Source organism: Schistocerca piceifrons, chromosome 3 (assembly GCF_021461385.2).
Source record: "Schistocerca piceifrons isolate TAMUIC-IGC-003096 chromosome 3, iqSchPice1.1, whole genome shotgun sequence".
Taxonomy (NCBI): Eukaryota; Metazoa; Arthropoda; class Insecta; order Orthoptera; family Acrididae; genus Schistocerca; species Schistocerca piceifrons.
Genome location: NC_060140.1, coordinates 520,366,707 through 520,382,373, shown reverse-complemented (window position 1 = coordinate 520,382,373; position 15,667 = coordinate 520,366,707). Strand labels below are relative to the sequence as shown.

Genomic DNA, 15,667 nt, shown 5'->3' with positions numbered 1-15,667 from the left:
AACTGCCTTACGGTTTTTTTTAAACAGGAGATCATCATCTACCAAACATTTAATTCTTGAAGGGAGGGCGTTAAAAATCTTACAGCCACTGAAATGGACTCCTTTCTGCACCATACTTAGATTTGGCTGTTCATAGTGGATATCATGTTTCTTCTAGTATTGTGACTGTGATATGCACTATTCAGCTTAAAGATGGATTTTTCTTTCCTTATGAAGCACATAAATGAGAATATACACTCCTGGAAATTGAAATAAGAACACCGTGAATTCATTGTCCCAGGAAGGGGAAACTTTATTGACACATTCCTGGGGTCAGATACATCACATGATCACACTGACAGAACCACAGGCACATAGACACAGGCAACAGAGCATGCACAATGTCGGCACTAGTACAGTGTATATCCACCTTTCGCAGCAATGCAGGCTGCTATTCTCCCATGGAGACGATCGTAGAGATGCTGGATGTAGTCCTGTGGAACGGCTTGCCATGCCATTTCCACCTGGCGCCTCAGTTGGACCAGCGTTCGTGCTGGACGTGCAGACCGCGTGAGACGACGCTTCATCCAGTCCCAAACATGCTCAATGGGGGACAGATCCGGAGATCTTGCTGGCCAGGGTAGTTGACTTACACCTTCTAGAGCACGTTGGGTGGCACGGGATACATGCGGACGTGCATTGTCCTGTTGGAACAGCAAGTTCCCTTGCCGGTCTAGGAATGGTAGAACGATGGGTTCGATGACGGTTTGGATGTACCGTGCACTATTCAGTGTCCCCTCGACGATCACCAGTGGTGTATGGCCAGTGTAGGAGATCGCTCCCCACACCATGATGCCGGGTGTTGGCCCTGTGTGCCTCAGTCGTATGCAGTCCTGATTGTGGCGCTCACCTGCACGGCGCCAAACACGCATACGACCATCATTGGCACCAAGGCAGAAGCGACTCTCATCGCTGAAGACGACACGTCTCCATTCGTCCCTCCATTCACGCCTGTCGCGACACCACTGGAGGCGGGCTGCACGATGTTGGGGCGTGAGCGGAAGACGGCCTAACGGTGTGCGGGACCGTAGCCCAGCTTCATGGAGACGGTTGCGAATGGTCCTCGCCGATACCCCAGGAGCAACAGTGTCCCTAATTTGCTGGGAAGTGGCGGTGCTGTCCCCTATGGCACTGCGTAGGATCCTACGGTCTTGGCGTGGATCCGTGCGTCGCTGCGCTCCGGTCCCAGGTCGACGGGCACGTGCACCTTCCGCCGACCACTGGCGACAACATCGATGTACTGTGGAGACCTCACGCCCCACGTGTTGAGCAATTCAGCGGTACGTCCACCCGACCTCCCGCATGCCCACTATACGCCCTCGCTCAAAGTCCGTCAACTGCACATACGGTTCACGTCCACGCTGTCGCGGCATGCTACCAGTGTTAAAGACTGCGATGGAGCTCCGTATGCCACGGCAAACTGGCTGACACTGACGGCGGCGGTGCACAAATGCTGCGCAGCTAGCGCCATTCGACGGCCAACACCGCGGTTCCTGGTGTGTCCGCTGTGCCGTGCGTGTGATCATTGGTTGTACAGCCCTCTCGCAGTGTCCGGAGCAAGTATGGTGGGTCTGACACACCGGTGTCAATGTATTCTTTTTTCCATTTCCAGGAGTGTATATTGCGCAGTGGATGTAAGTATTTCAAGCTTCTTAAAAAGATTCCTGCATGTGGCTCTAGGATGGACTCCACACATGATCCTTATGGCTCTTTTTTGTACACACAGTACTTTTTTAGCCAGTGGCTGATTTCCCCAAAATATAATTCCAAATGCCATAATTGCGTGAAAGTAACCATAATACGCTGACTTCATAGTTTCCATATTTCTATAAGAAGAAACAATGCGCAATGCATATGTTGCTGAACTTAGTCTTTTTCACAGATCCATGATGTGGTTGGACCAATTCAGTTTGCTATCAACATGCAAGCCTAGGTATTTTGAGGAATCTACCCTGGTTATTGTCTGCTCACCTACCTTTACAAATATTTCCTCATCTTTGGATGTTTTGTGGAACTGAATGTAGTTTGTTTTACAGTAATTTAAAATAAGACCATTTATGTTGAACCAGTTCACCGTTTCATTTAAAACCTTATTTTCCGCTACCTCAAGCTTATCTTCCGAATTATCAATAAGTAGTGTAGTGTCATCCACGAAAATGGTGAATCTACAATATTCCGTAGAGAGAGGAAGATCATTTATAAATATAATAAAAAGTAGGGGGCCCAGAACTGAGCCCTGCGGCACTCCACATGTAATGGTACCCCATTCTGAAGATATTGCGACACCATATTGACTATCTACTACAACTTTTTGTTTTCTGTTTGACAGATATGAGTCGAGCCATTTCCCTGCTGCACCACTTATACCGAGATGTGCAGCTTTTTGTAAAAGAATTTGGTGATTTACACAGTCAAATGCTTTTGTTAGGTCACAAAATATGCCAATCACTTTCAGTTTTTTGTTGATAGATTCAAAGAGTTTGCCAGTAAATGCAAATATTGCATCTTCTGTTGACAAACCTTTTTTATTTATTTATTTTTATTTATTTATTTACGTCCTGAATCTTTGTGGTACATATACCATACCTTAGATGTTGGAAAAATGGTATTACATTAATATACTGTTACATTGGTGTATACATTACATTTATAAATTGTTACATTTTTATATTGCTATATTGTTACATTACATTTTTATATTGTTACAACCAACTTATTTTTCAAGATACTGTGTTACTGAGTAAAAACAGTTTTCCAAGAGATATGATGTTACAGATTTTTTAAAGCTATGGATTTTGTTTATGGCCTTTAGGTTACTTGGCAGCTTATTAAACAAATGTGAACCTGAGTGATATACACCTTTCTTGCACAGTGTGGTATAACAATGATGTCTGCGTATGTCACTATTTGCCCTTGTATGGTGTTCATGTACAGATTTATTTTGAATAAATACATTTCCATTTTTTAGCATGCTTTTTTTAGGAACATTACAACCTCTAGTATATAGATACATGGTAGGGGTAGAATCCCCAGTTCTTTAAAGAATGGTTTGCATGATTTTCGGCTGTTGGCATTTTTCATTACCCTCACAATCTTTTTTTGTTTCCGGAATGTGGTTATGCAATGAGGAGAATTTCCCCAGAATATGATGCCATATCTTAATAGGGAGTGTATGCAAGCGTAATACACTGCTCTAATTGTTTCAGGACTTGTGTTGTTCCATATAATCCTCATCGCATAAGTCATTTTGGATAGTTTAGAATTTAATGAAGTGATGTGATGTGGGAATTCCATTTAAGATTGTCTTGTAAGTAGATGCCAAGAAATTTTGCTTCAGTGATACTGTTAATTCTTTGGTTTTCCATTGGCATGTTTGGTTTTAATGGGTTTTTATTTTGTTGTGTATGGAAGTGTAAGACGACTGTTTTTTGAGGGTTTATCAGTAATTTATTCCTCATAAACCACTCTGAGACATTTTCACTTGTGACTTTAGCATTTAAACTTAGAGCCATTTCATTTTCACCTTCAATTAATATGCTTGTGTCATCTGCAAATAGCACTGGTTCGGAGTGTTGAACGTGTAGGGGGAAGTCGTTTATGAAAATTAGGAAGAGAAAGGGACCTAAAATTATGCCTTGTGGTACACCGTGGGTTAATGTGGACGGTTTCGATTGATAAGCTTGGAGTTCGTTTTTTCCCATGTGTTTTCCTTCTGTTATCTGAGAGCGATTTTCTAGGTAGGATTTCAGCCATTCGTGTGGCAGGCCTCTTACACCATACCACTCTAACTTTCTTAGGAGAATTTCATGGTCTATTAGATCAAATGCTTTTGTTAAATCCAGGAAAATTCCCGAAACATTTTTGTGATTATCCACTGAATTTAAAATACGATTTATGAGGCTAAAAGTGGCTGTTTCAGTACTGCACTGAGGCCTGAAGCCATGCTGACATCCTGAAATCATATTTTTTTGTTAAAGAAATCAGTTAGTTGTAGCAGAACTAGTTTTTCAATGATTTTTGAAAAACCTGATAGGAGTGACACAGGCCTATAGTTGACCATCTGCTGGCGATCGCCCGTTTTGTAAACGGGCACAACTTTTGCAGTTTTTAACTGTTGTGGGAAAATACCACTTGATAATGAAGAATTGCATATATCTAGCAGTGGTGCGAGTATCTGTTCAGCTGATACTTTTATAATATAGTCTGGCACATCGTCGACTCTGGCTGAATATTTATTTTTTAATGACTTTATACTGTTTAACAGTTCTTCCCTACTTATTGGACGGAGGAACATGGATGTATTTGTTACACTATTTCCAGAAATTTCTTGTAATATTTTGTTTGATGTTTTTCCCATTTGTTCCTTCGCTAACTCACGAGCAATATTGGTGTAGTAAGAATTGAAGTGGTTAGCAATTAATTTTGGATCAGTGATCTTGCTGCCCGCCTGTGACAATACAATATTTTTGTGTGTTTCCACCTTTCCAGTAAGTCTCTGTACCGTATTCCACATTGTCTTAGCTTTGTTTGATGATTCCATAATAAGTTTGTCATTTTCCCTTAATTTTGCTTCCCTTATTACACGACTCAGAGTTAACTTGTATTTTTTGAAGTGGTGAGCAAATTCAGGGCTGCTATCTGTTTTTGATAGTGCAAAAAGTTCCCTTTTTCTTCTACATGATACTTTGATCCCTGATGTAATCCAAGTTTTGGGTTTGAATTATTTTCTTTTTTGGAAATGCAATTTCGAAACAATGTCTGTAAATTTCCATGAAATTATCCAGCTTTTTATCTGTGTTGTAACTGTTGTAGATTTTATTCCACGAGTGGGTACTTAGCATATGTTTGGAGTGCTCAATATTTTGCATGCTGAATTTTCTCTTGTAGATAACACTTCCATTCCTAGACAAATCGACACTTCCGCATATGGCAAGTAGCTGTGCATTGTGGTCACTGTAGCCGGTATTAAAGTTTTCTGAGGTGTGCATGTCAGTGTTTACAAAGATCGGATCAATAAGTGTAGCACTAGTTTTTGTTACGTGTGTAGGGGAGTTTATTTTAGTGCACAGGTTATATTCTTGAATAATAGTAAGGAATTTTTCTCTTTGGTGGCTGTGTGTTAAGAGGTCAATATTAAAATCGCCACACAGAACTATAGTTTTGCAAGTATTTTTAAGTTTCCCTAGTGCAAGGTCAAGTTTCTTAAAGAAAATGTTTACATTGCTGTTGGGTGATCTGTAAACACACATTATTAAAGTTTTTCCTGATGTTATTTCAATAGCTGAGGCTTCAAAGTGTTTTTCGCTTCCTAAGTGATGTACACAGTCTATTATCTTATAGTCTATGTTTTCTTTTACATAAATGCAGCTTCCTCCAAGTTTCTGAAATCCAAACTGACTTTTGCTGAAGCTATTGTGTTCACTGAGATGCTTAACTATCCTGGCATGCATTAGTTTCTCTAAAACTTTTGAAAAGCTTGTCAGTAGTGATATTGGCCTATAGTTAGCAGTATCCGTCTTATCCCCCTTCTTATACAGCGGTTTTACAACTGCATACTTAAGCCTCTCAGGAACTATTCCTTGCTTAAGTGACGCATCAAAAATGTGGCAAAGGACTTTACTTACATGGCTGGAGCAGTATTTTAATAATTTGTTAGAAATGTTGTCAATTCCAGCACAGTTTTTACTTTTCAGGGATTTAATAACTCTTTCAATTTCTTGAACAGTGACTGTTTTTACCTTCATGTGTTGCACTAAACCAGGTACTCTAGCTTTCAAAAGATTGATGGCTTGCTTCATGGACCCTTGTAAACCTATTTTTTCTGTTACTGTTAAAAAATTGTGGTTGAATGTGTCTGCAACTGTTTTTGGATCACTAACAAGATTACCCTCACTTTTGATTTGGATATTTTCACTACAAACTGCATTTTTCCCCGTTTCCTTCTTTACAAATTTCCAGATAGTTTTTACTTTATTGCTCGAGTTATCAATTTCTGCCTTCAAGCACATGTTCTTTGCTGCCTGAATTGTCTTATTCAGAACTTTATTGTAGATTTTATAGTGTGTAATCCTACTGTTATCATTTGAACTCCTGGCTGCAGCATATAGTTCTCTTCTTGTTTTACAAGAGATTTTGATACCTTTAGTAATCCAAGGCTTGTTTCCAGATTTGAATAGGTTTTCTCTCACTGATTATTTAGGAAATGCTTCTTCAAAAAGGCTTGTAACTTCATTGATAAATATATTAAATTTTGAATTAACATCAACTGTAGCATATACAGGAGACCAGTCCACAAGCCGTAATTGCTGATTAAAGGTTTCAGTGGTGTGTCTGTTTATAATCCTAAATGTTTTCCAAATGAAATTTTCTTTTCTTTGTACATTCATTTGGTTTAGAGTGAGGAATTGCCCTTCATGATCAGAGAGCCCATTTATAATATTTTTCATGGTTAAATTATTGCAAATATCCTTATCTACAAATACATTATCTATTAAAGTGCTAGAACTGGCAGTTACTCTAGTTGGAGTGTCCACCACTGGTACTAAATTGTAACAGTACATTAAATGTTCAAAATCTGTCTTGTTTCTATTTTCTGTTAAAAGGTCCACATTGAAGTCACCCATAACAATGATAGATTTAGTTTTCCTTCATAGGTGGGCCAGAAGTGATTCAGTTTGTCTTAGAAATACATTTAGATTTCCAGCAGGTGCCCTGTAAACAGCCAGAACAATAACAGTTGCACTATCTGCTGTTAACTCAATGCCACACACCTCAAAATGTTGTTCATCACAGTATTTGCTTAAATCTAGGGATTTATACACTAGGCCTATATTATTTTTTATAAATATTGCAACACCATCTTTTTCCATAACAGATCTACAGTAATGAGTAACTAAACTAAAGTTCTCAATCTGTATCATGTGGATCCCATTCATAACGTGATGTTCTGAGAAACACAGTATATCAGGCTCACTTTCACACTCGTCTTTTAAATTTATTAGCAACTGGTCTATTTTATTCTTGAGGCTACATATATTTTGGTGGAATAAAGACAAAGTTTGATTTTTTCTCACCTCTGCATTTGCGTGATGTTTGCTAGGAGTGGCTTTTTTCAGTACATTAGTTGATAGTATTGCTTGGGGTGTGGAAAACTCATATTGAACACACGAGAGAGATGCTCCACGCAACTTTGAATCCTCATCTCTCGTGTTACTCACCATAAAAAACGCTGAGTTTGTTTTCTGTTGCGTGTAGGACGGGCAATAGTTACCGCTGAATATGTTGTTTTAGCTGTTGGTTCCGCCACTGACGATTCTGCTGCTTTTGAGGATGCTTCTTTTTCTTTTGCTGAGACTGGTCCCATACCGGTACATGGAATTTTTCTGTTCGCTCTCTCTGTTCCCAATGATTTCTTTTATCATTTTACATACAAAGTTTTTTCCTTCATAATTTAGATGCATTCCGTGTTTGGTATGCTGGCATCTGTCCAATTTGCCTATATCAAGGACGCTACATTTTCCACACAAAGAACACATCTGTTTTATTTTAATGTTAGTTTTACGAATTTCTTTATTTACACACGAGTGATACATTAGATCATATCTGTGTGGTAATGTTGCTACTGACGTATTTTTTTGTTTACTGCTTTCCAGGAATTTCTTTAGTTCAGTGAGACAGTTATTTGCTTCGTTTTTCGCAACATCATTTGCACCCGCTATACACACGACATGGTCATTTTTTCCCGACATTTTGTCTTGTAAATCAACACCAATCTGTTGCTCCTGGCTTCACAAAACCTGTTGCGTCGAATTTCGTGTTTTCTTTGAAGAGTCTCGTCATTTTTCTGCCGTGACTGTCCGTTAAAAATAATACATTACTTTCGTCTTTGCACTGTTGTACGTTTTGATTGATAGTGTCTTTCTCATTACTACGTGCAATAGATGTCCCATTATTATGTACAATAGATGGCATGCTCAATTTCGCACCTTCATTGTTTGCGTTAATGCTGAACTCAGAGCCTGTATAACCATTCTGATTACGAAGTTTGTTCAAAAGGTCATGTTCCCTTACCGATGTTAGGCCTAAATCCGCCTCTTCATTCACGGAAAGAACTTGAAATTTGTTTTTAACAGCCAACAGCTTGGTGTTTTTACTCCCTGGTGATGCTTTCATATTCACACCTCTGTTTTTATATGGTATATTTGTCCACTCGTTAGAGTTTTTTGCGGAAGAGAACTGGCCGTTTGTTTGATTAATGACTCACTTATTTCTTTTCGAAGTTCTGACATCTCACTACTCAATACACTGACGATTTGCTGAAGTCTAGAAATACACTCATTTAACTTAATAATTTCGTCGTTACAATTCACACACACTGTACTTTTACCGATATTATTTTCGTTTTTCGCAGGAACACTACTCATATGTACACACAACATCTCCGCCATCTTATGATAATTGATTTGAGATTGTTTTTTAAACAATATTAACTCAGCACATAGAGGAAGTATTGAGTGGAGACAAGTACATAAAACAAAAACATAACCACCAGTCAAATATTGGGCCTTAGTTAATCCCACTGGATGACTGCCACATAGAAGGCAATATGAGGAGCAATCTATGATGATGGGACATGTGATCAGCAAGTTGCCAATCGCTACAACCCTTATTGCCAGTAGACAAATCCTGATGGTGCCACCACTTCTATATGGAAGCAAATCCTCATTTTGCCTCTCGAGTCTGAGTTAAATCCATTCCAGACCTCCATACCTCAGAAAAAAATTGAGAAGGTACTGAAAATTGAACCTGGGTGCTTCGACAGTAATGCTACCAATTCGGACATGGAAGTGGTTCAAACAAGGATATTTAAAAGTAGATTAAGCTATCAGACAAAGTCCTTTCGAACAATAGAAAATCTAGGATGAAAATGATAGTTGCTACTCACCATATAGTGGAGATGCTGAGTCACAGATAGGGGAAAAAAAAAGACTGTCAGAAAGTGAGCTATCAGCCAACAAGGCCTTTGTCAAAAATAGACAACACACACACACACACACACACACACACACACACACACACACACAGCACAGAGAGAGAGAGAGAGACTCATGCAAACAAAATTCATAACACACGACCACAGTCTCTGGCACCTAAAGTCAGGCTGTGAGCAGCAGCCCATGTTGGGAGAGGCAACTGGGTCGTGGGGAGTAAGGAGGAGGCAAGGTTGGGGAAGGATAGTGGGGTAGAAATGGGAGACGGTAAAGATGGAGAATCTCATGTTGGACAGCTTGCTCAGCTACAGGTTGGTCCAGCTGTTTCTTGGTCACAGTTTGTCGGTAGCCATTCATGCTGAAGACAGCTTGTTGGTTGTCATGTCCACATAGAATGCAGCACAGTGGTTGCAGCTTAGCTTGTAGAGCACATGACTGGTTTCACAGATAGTCCCGCCTTTGAAGGGATAGGTGGTGTTCTTGACTGGACTGCAGTAAGCGGTGGTGGGATGATGTATGGGACAGGTCTGTTACAGGGATACGGGTCATGAGACAAGGGGTTGGAAGCAGAGTTGTGTAGGGATGGATGAGGATAGTGTGTAGGTTTGGTGGGTGGTGAAATGTCATGGTGGGAGGGGTGGGAAGGACAGTGGGTAAGATATTTCTCATTTCAGGGAATGATGAGAGGTAATCAAAACCCTGGCAGAGAACGTAATTCAGTTGCTCCAGTCATGGGTGGTACTAAGTCACGACAGGAATGCTCCTCTGTGGCTGGTTGGTGGGACTTTGGGAGGTGGTGGGTGACTGGAATGATAAGACATGGGAGGTCTCTTTTTGTACAAGATTGGGAGGGTAATTTGTAAAAACCTCAGTGAGACCCTTCTTATATTTGAAGATGGACTGCTCATCACTATGGTTGTGGGTGGCTAGGCTTGGTATGGAATGGGTGGCAGCTGCTGAAGTGGAGGTATAGATGGCGGTTGATAGGTTTGAGATGAATAGAGGTACTGATGTAGCCATATTTGAGGTGGAGGTCAACATCGAAGAAGGTGGGTTGCTGGGTGAAATTAGACCAGGTGAAGAAAATGGGGGAGAAAGTGTTGAGGTTCTGGAGGAATGTGGATAGTGTGCCCTCACTCTCGATCCAGATCATGAAGGTGTCACTAATGAATCTGAACCAGGTAATGGGTTTCGGATTCTGAGTGTTAAGGAAGGATTGCTCTAGATAGCCCATGAATAGGCTGGCATAGTATGGTGGCATGCAGGTGCCGATAGTCACTTGAGCCCATCCTGGAAACTCTCCCTGGAGTCCATCCCTCTCCTCACCACTAGCACTTCCTGCACACCTACCTTCTATATTTCCTAAAACTCATAAACTCAACCACACAGGACACCATTGTGGCCAATTACTGTGCCCCCACTGAGAGAATCTCTGCTCTCATCAACCAACACCTTCAGCCTAGTACTCACAACAGCTCGTGTTTCTTCACCTCATGGCGCCCAGCTTATCACTATTGATGCACCCTCCCTTTACACTAACATCCCTAATGCCCATGGCCTTACTGCTCTTGAACAATACCTTTCCAAATGCCCAAAGGATTCCAAACCAACAGCCTCCTTCCTAGTCACCATGTCCATCCCTCACCCACAATTACTTCTCTTTTGAAGGCATTACCTACAAACAATTCTGGGATATGGCTATGGGCACTGGCATGGCACCATCTTACACCAACCTGTTCATGAGCCATCTAGAGCAATCCTTCCTAAACACACAGAATCCCAAACTCCTCCCCTGGTTCAAATACACTGATGACATCTTCATGATCCACATTCCTCCAGAACCTCAACACCTTCTCCCCCATTTGCTTCACCTGGTCCAACTCAATCCCACAACCCACCTTCCTCGATGTTGACCTTCACCTCAAAGACGGTTATATTAGTTCCTCTGTCCATATGAAACCTATCAAACACCAGCATTACCTCCACTTTGGGGTGTCACTGAGGTCTTCACAGACCATAATTACCTTTCCAACCCTGTACAAAAACAGTATCTCATACCTTATCTTTCCAGTCACCCACCACCTAAAGTCCCACTGTTTGGCCACAGAGGAGCATTCCTCAGTACCAACCAGGACTGGAGCAACTGAATTACATTCTCTGTCACAGTTTCGACTACCCCTTGTTGTGCCCTGAAATGAGAAGTATCCTACCCACTATATTTCCCACCCCTCCCACAGTGGTATTCCACAGCCCACCAAACGTACACAATATCCTCATCCATCTGTACACAACCCCTGCTCTCATCCCATTGCTTCATGTCTCATATCATCTACACCTAGATGCAATACTTGTGTCACAAGTCCTCTCATCACCACCTACTTCATTCTGGTCACAAAAATCACCTATCCCATCAAAGGCAGGGCTACCCGTGAAAACAGTCATGTAATCTACAAGCTAAGCTGCAACCACTGTGCTGAATTCTATGTGAGCATGACAACTAACAAGCTGTCTGTCCGCATGAATGGCCACCGACAAACTGTGACAAAGAAACAGCTGGACCAACCTGTCGCTGAGCAAGCTGCCCAACATGATGTTCTCCATTTCAATGACTGCTTCACAGCCTGTGCCATGTATAACCTTCCCGCCAACACCTGCTTTTCTGAATTGTGCAAGTGGGAACCCTCCCTACAATGTATCCTACATTCCCATAACCCTCCTGGCCTCAACCTTTGTTAGTCATTATCCTTACCCATCTAGCCCTTCCCTGTTCCCATTACAGCACTACACAGTCCTCTATTCCACCAATGCACCCAGTCATTTTCCTTCTTTTCTTTTCTGCTACCCTCCCTCCCCCACCCTCTGTCTAACCTCCTGACAGCACCTAGCTACCCACCCTCTCTCCACCTCATCCCTGTTCATCCTCACAACCAGCACTTTACTGTCCCCCATCTGTACCCTGCTATCCCTCCCACTCCCTGACCCAGCCTCGTCCTTACCCCCACCACCCAGTTGCCTCTCCCATCGTCCGCTGCTGCTCGCTGTCTGGCCTCAGCTGCCAGAGACTGTGGTCATGTATGTATGTGTTACACTTGTGTGTGTGTGTGTGTGTGTGTCTTGTCTATTTTTGGCAAAGGCCTTGCTGACCAAAGCTCACTTGCTGGCAGTCTTTTTGTAGTGCCTATCTGTGACTCAGCCTCTCAGCTGTATGGTATCCTATTCGTAATATTGTTACAAAAACATATATTAATTAGAAGCTACATAAATTACCTTTTATGTACATTTGATGATTAGAGATTGCTACCTGTAGCATGACTGTTAATAATTCTCATCTGAAATAAAGCTGCAGTCTTGCTGTTGACAAACAACTGTTGTTCCATGACTGTTATTGTTCTCATGTAAATTTTAATCATGCAGTAGTAGGTGGGATGCAGATGAGTGGTATGACTGCAGAAACAACATATGTTTTTAGAGTCGTGACTCTCCTCCTAATTGTGTAAGATATTCATTCAGATCCCTTTCTGGCACAAATAGAATAGAGTAAGATTCTGGCAGTGTATACAGTTATTCGATATAAGGTGATGCCTATCGTTTGTAGGATCAAAATGAGTAAACTTTCATGGTGTTAAGTATGCATTATTACTCACAGCTCTCAATTTCTACTGTGCAGTTTTGTGAATCAAGGGGATAATAATGTAGATCCATCATACAGGCCAATGTCGTCGTAAATCTCATGCCATATGTAATACTCCCATCTCCATTAAGCCGTACCAATTTATTTCTTTCTGTCACATCATGAAGGAAGCTGAAACAGACAGATTTAGTAATTGCAGTAGGGGAAGGATTTACATAATAAGCCTCACAATGTGGAAAAGCTTACATATACACGTTGTTTCAGACACATAGAAAAGGATTTAACTATTTACCTGTTCTTGTCATTTGCAAAAAATGTGTCAGGTACCCATATCTTCTCAGCAAAATCACCTGATAATGTTAATATCTCTTCTTCATTACTGAAGGCAAGTCGTTCATCTTTCCAGTATTGATTGAGGTACATGGTAATGGTATAGTCCTGCAAGTAAAATCTTTATCATTTGCTATTTCAACTTTTCCATGTATATGATTGGCAAATGAATAAATAAAACTATATCATGGGCTACAAAAATTAATTTATGAAATCCATCAATAGTAAAACTAAGATGGAATAATGACCATAATATGAAGATGATAGATTGCTATTCACCATATGGGGGAGGTGTTGACAGGCAGACCAAAAAGATGGCTATACATTTGAGCTTTTGGATAAAAGCTCTTCTTCTAAAGTAGAAAACGCATACACACACACATAGGCGCAACTCACACACATGACCACTCTCTCTGGCCACTGAGGCCAGACTGTGTGCAGCAATGGTGTTTGAGGAGAGAAGCAATCAGTGGGTGGTAGGAATAATGGGGAGGCTTGGGCAGGGAGGGAGATGGAGAGCAGTGGGCGGGGGGGGGGGGGGGGAGGTGTGGTGCTGCTTGTGGGAGCATGTGGTGGGGACAGGGTATGACTGATAGGTGCAATTGGGAGGTTTGTAGGGGTAAGGGAGTGGAAAAGGAGAGAAGTAGGGAGGGGGACTACTAGATGCATTGGTGGAATGAAGGCTATGTAGTGCTGGAATGGGAGCAGGGAAGGGATAAGTGGAAGGAGGACAGGGACTAGTGAAGACTGAGGCCAGGGGATTACAGGAACATAGGATATGTTACCAGGAGAATTCCCATTTGTGCAGTTTAGAAAAGCTGATGTTGATAGTGAGAATACAGATGGCACAGGCTGTGAAGCAGTCATTGAAGTGAAGCACTTTATGTTGGGCAGCATACTCAGAAGCTGGATGGTGCAGCTATCTCATGTCATGGCCACAGTTTGTTGGTTGCCATTCATGTGGACCGACAGCTTGTTGGTTGTCATGCCCACGTAGAAAGCAGCACAGTGGTTGCAGCTTAAGATCACATACTGCTTTCACAGGTAGCCTGGCCTTCGATTGGATGGGTGATGCTTGTGACTGGATGGGAGCAGACGGCAGGATATGGTATATACAAGATCCAGAGAACAAAATTACCCTCCTGACCTTGTACGGAAACAGATCTCCCATTCTTTGTCTCTCTAGTCGCCTACTACCTCCCACATTCCCACTGTTTGGCCATAAAAGGAGCACTCCCCTTGTGATTCAGATCCACCTAGTACTGGAGTAACAGAATCACATTCTCCACTAGGGTTTCACCTTTCTCTCTGAAATGAGTAGTATCCTACCCACTGCCTCCCTCCCCCCCCCCCCCCTCCCATTGGTATTCTGCCACCCATCATCCCTACTCCACCCCTGCTTCCAACCACTTGTATCATGGCTCATACCCCTGCAATAGACCTAGTCTAGATGCAAGACCTGTCCCATATGCCCTCCCAGCACCACCTACTCCAGTCCAGTCACGAGCATCTCCTATCCCATCAAAGGCGGGGATATCTGTAAATATGTGATCTACTAATTAATTTGAAACCACTGTCCTGCTTTTTATGTGGCATGACAACCAACCAACCAACCAACCAACAAGCAATCTGTCTGAATGAATAGCCAATGACAAACTGTGGCCAAGAGACAGCTGGACCACCCAGTTGCTGTACATGATGGCCAACACAACACACTTAATTTCAGTGACTGTATCACAATCTGCACATCTCAATCCTTCCTACCAACACCAGCTTTTATGAATTGTGCAGTTGGAAACTCTCCCTGCAATATATCCTATGTTCCCATAACACCCCTGGCATCAACTTTGTTAGTTCCTGTCCTTCAACCACCTATCTCCTTCCCTGCACCCACTGCAGCACAACAAAGCCTTCTGTTACACCAGTGCAGCAACTAACCTTTTTCCCCTCTCTACTTCTCTCCTTTTCCTTTCCCCTTCCCCTCCTGACTCCACCCATCCCCTCCTCAAAGCTCACAACTAAACCCCGAGCAGCCTTACCCTGCCCCTCCATGTCACTGCAGGCTCCCCCAAGCAGCACTGTACCTCCCTCCATCCCACTCTACCAACCCCCCCCCCCCTCTCCTCACCCCAGCCTCCTCCTTACCCTCACCAGCCACAGATTGTTTCTCACATCAGGCACAATTGATTTATGTAGTTTGGCCCCCATGGCCAAAGACAGTGGTTGTGTGTGTGTGTGTTTATGAGATGGGCTCTTGGCCGAAAACTGAAATGTATAGCCATCTTTTTGTGGTGCCTGTCTGCAACTCAGTGTCTCCTGTACATGATGAGCAGCAATCTATCCTCCTCATAATACTTAATTTATGGAATCCCATTGATAGCATTGTTCAGTGCATGTACATGCTGACTGCTTGGAAACTGTATAATTTATCTTCTTTTGAGAAATTCTCTACTATTACTTACCATGTTCACCTCAGAAATGGAATCAAAGCTTGCTATTGTGAGATCCATACCAACATACAGAGGGTCACCTGGAGAAAAGAGAAAAAGAAGCCGTATAACATTTACCAATAAATTTGGATATTTTTCTTCATTTGGGAGGTATCTAAATAGCATCCTACACACTGATCCAACTTTTTTTAAATATATGATTTACATTGGCAGAGATTATTAGGTCA

At 42.0% G+C, this 15,667-nt stretch overlaps 1 protein-coding gene across 4 annotated transcripts in view; it reads right to left on the bottom strand.

The window, feature by feature from the left end:
* LOC124789792 (gamma-aminobutyric acid receptor subunit beta-like) overlaps window positions 1-15,667 on the bottom strand; it is a 328,288-nt gene that overhangs the window by 46,427 nt on the left and 266,194 nt on the right. For all 4 annotated transcript variants that reach the window (XR_007016167.1, XM_047257265.1, XM_047257267.1 and 1 more), the window contains exons 3-5: window positions 15,453-15,520; window positions 12,953-13,098; window positions 12,674-12,831 (exon numbers count right to left, since the gene is read on the bottom strand). Coding sequence is in view for 3 of the 4 variants with exons in the window: in XM_047257265.1 (XP_047113221.1) it covers window positions 12,674-12,831; window positions 12,953-13,098; window positions 15,453-15,520 (372 nt within the window). In the remaining variant the exon portion in view is untranslated. The remainder of the gene's footprint in view (window positions 1-12,673; window positions 12,832-12,952; window positions 13,099-15,452; window positions 15,521-15,667) is intronic.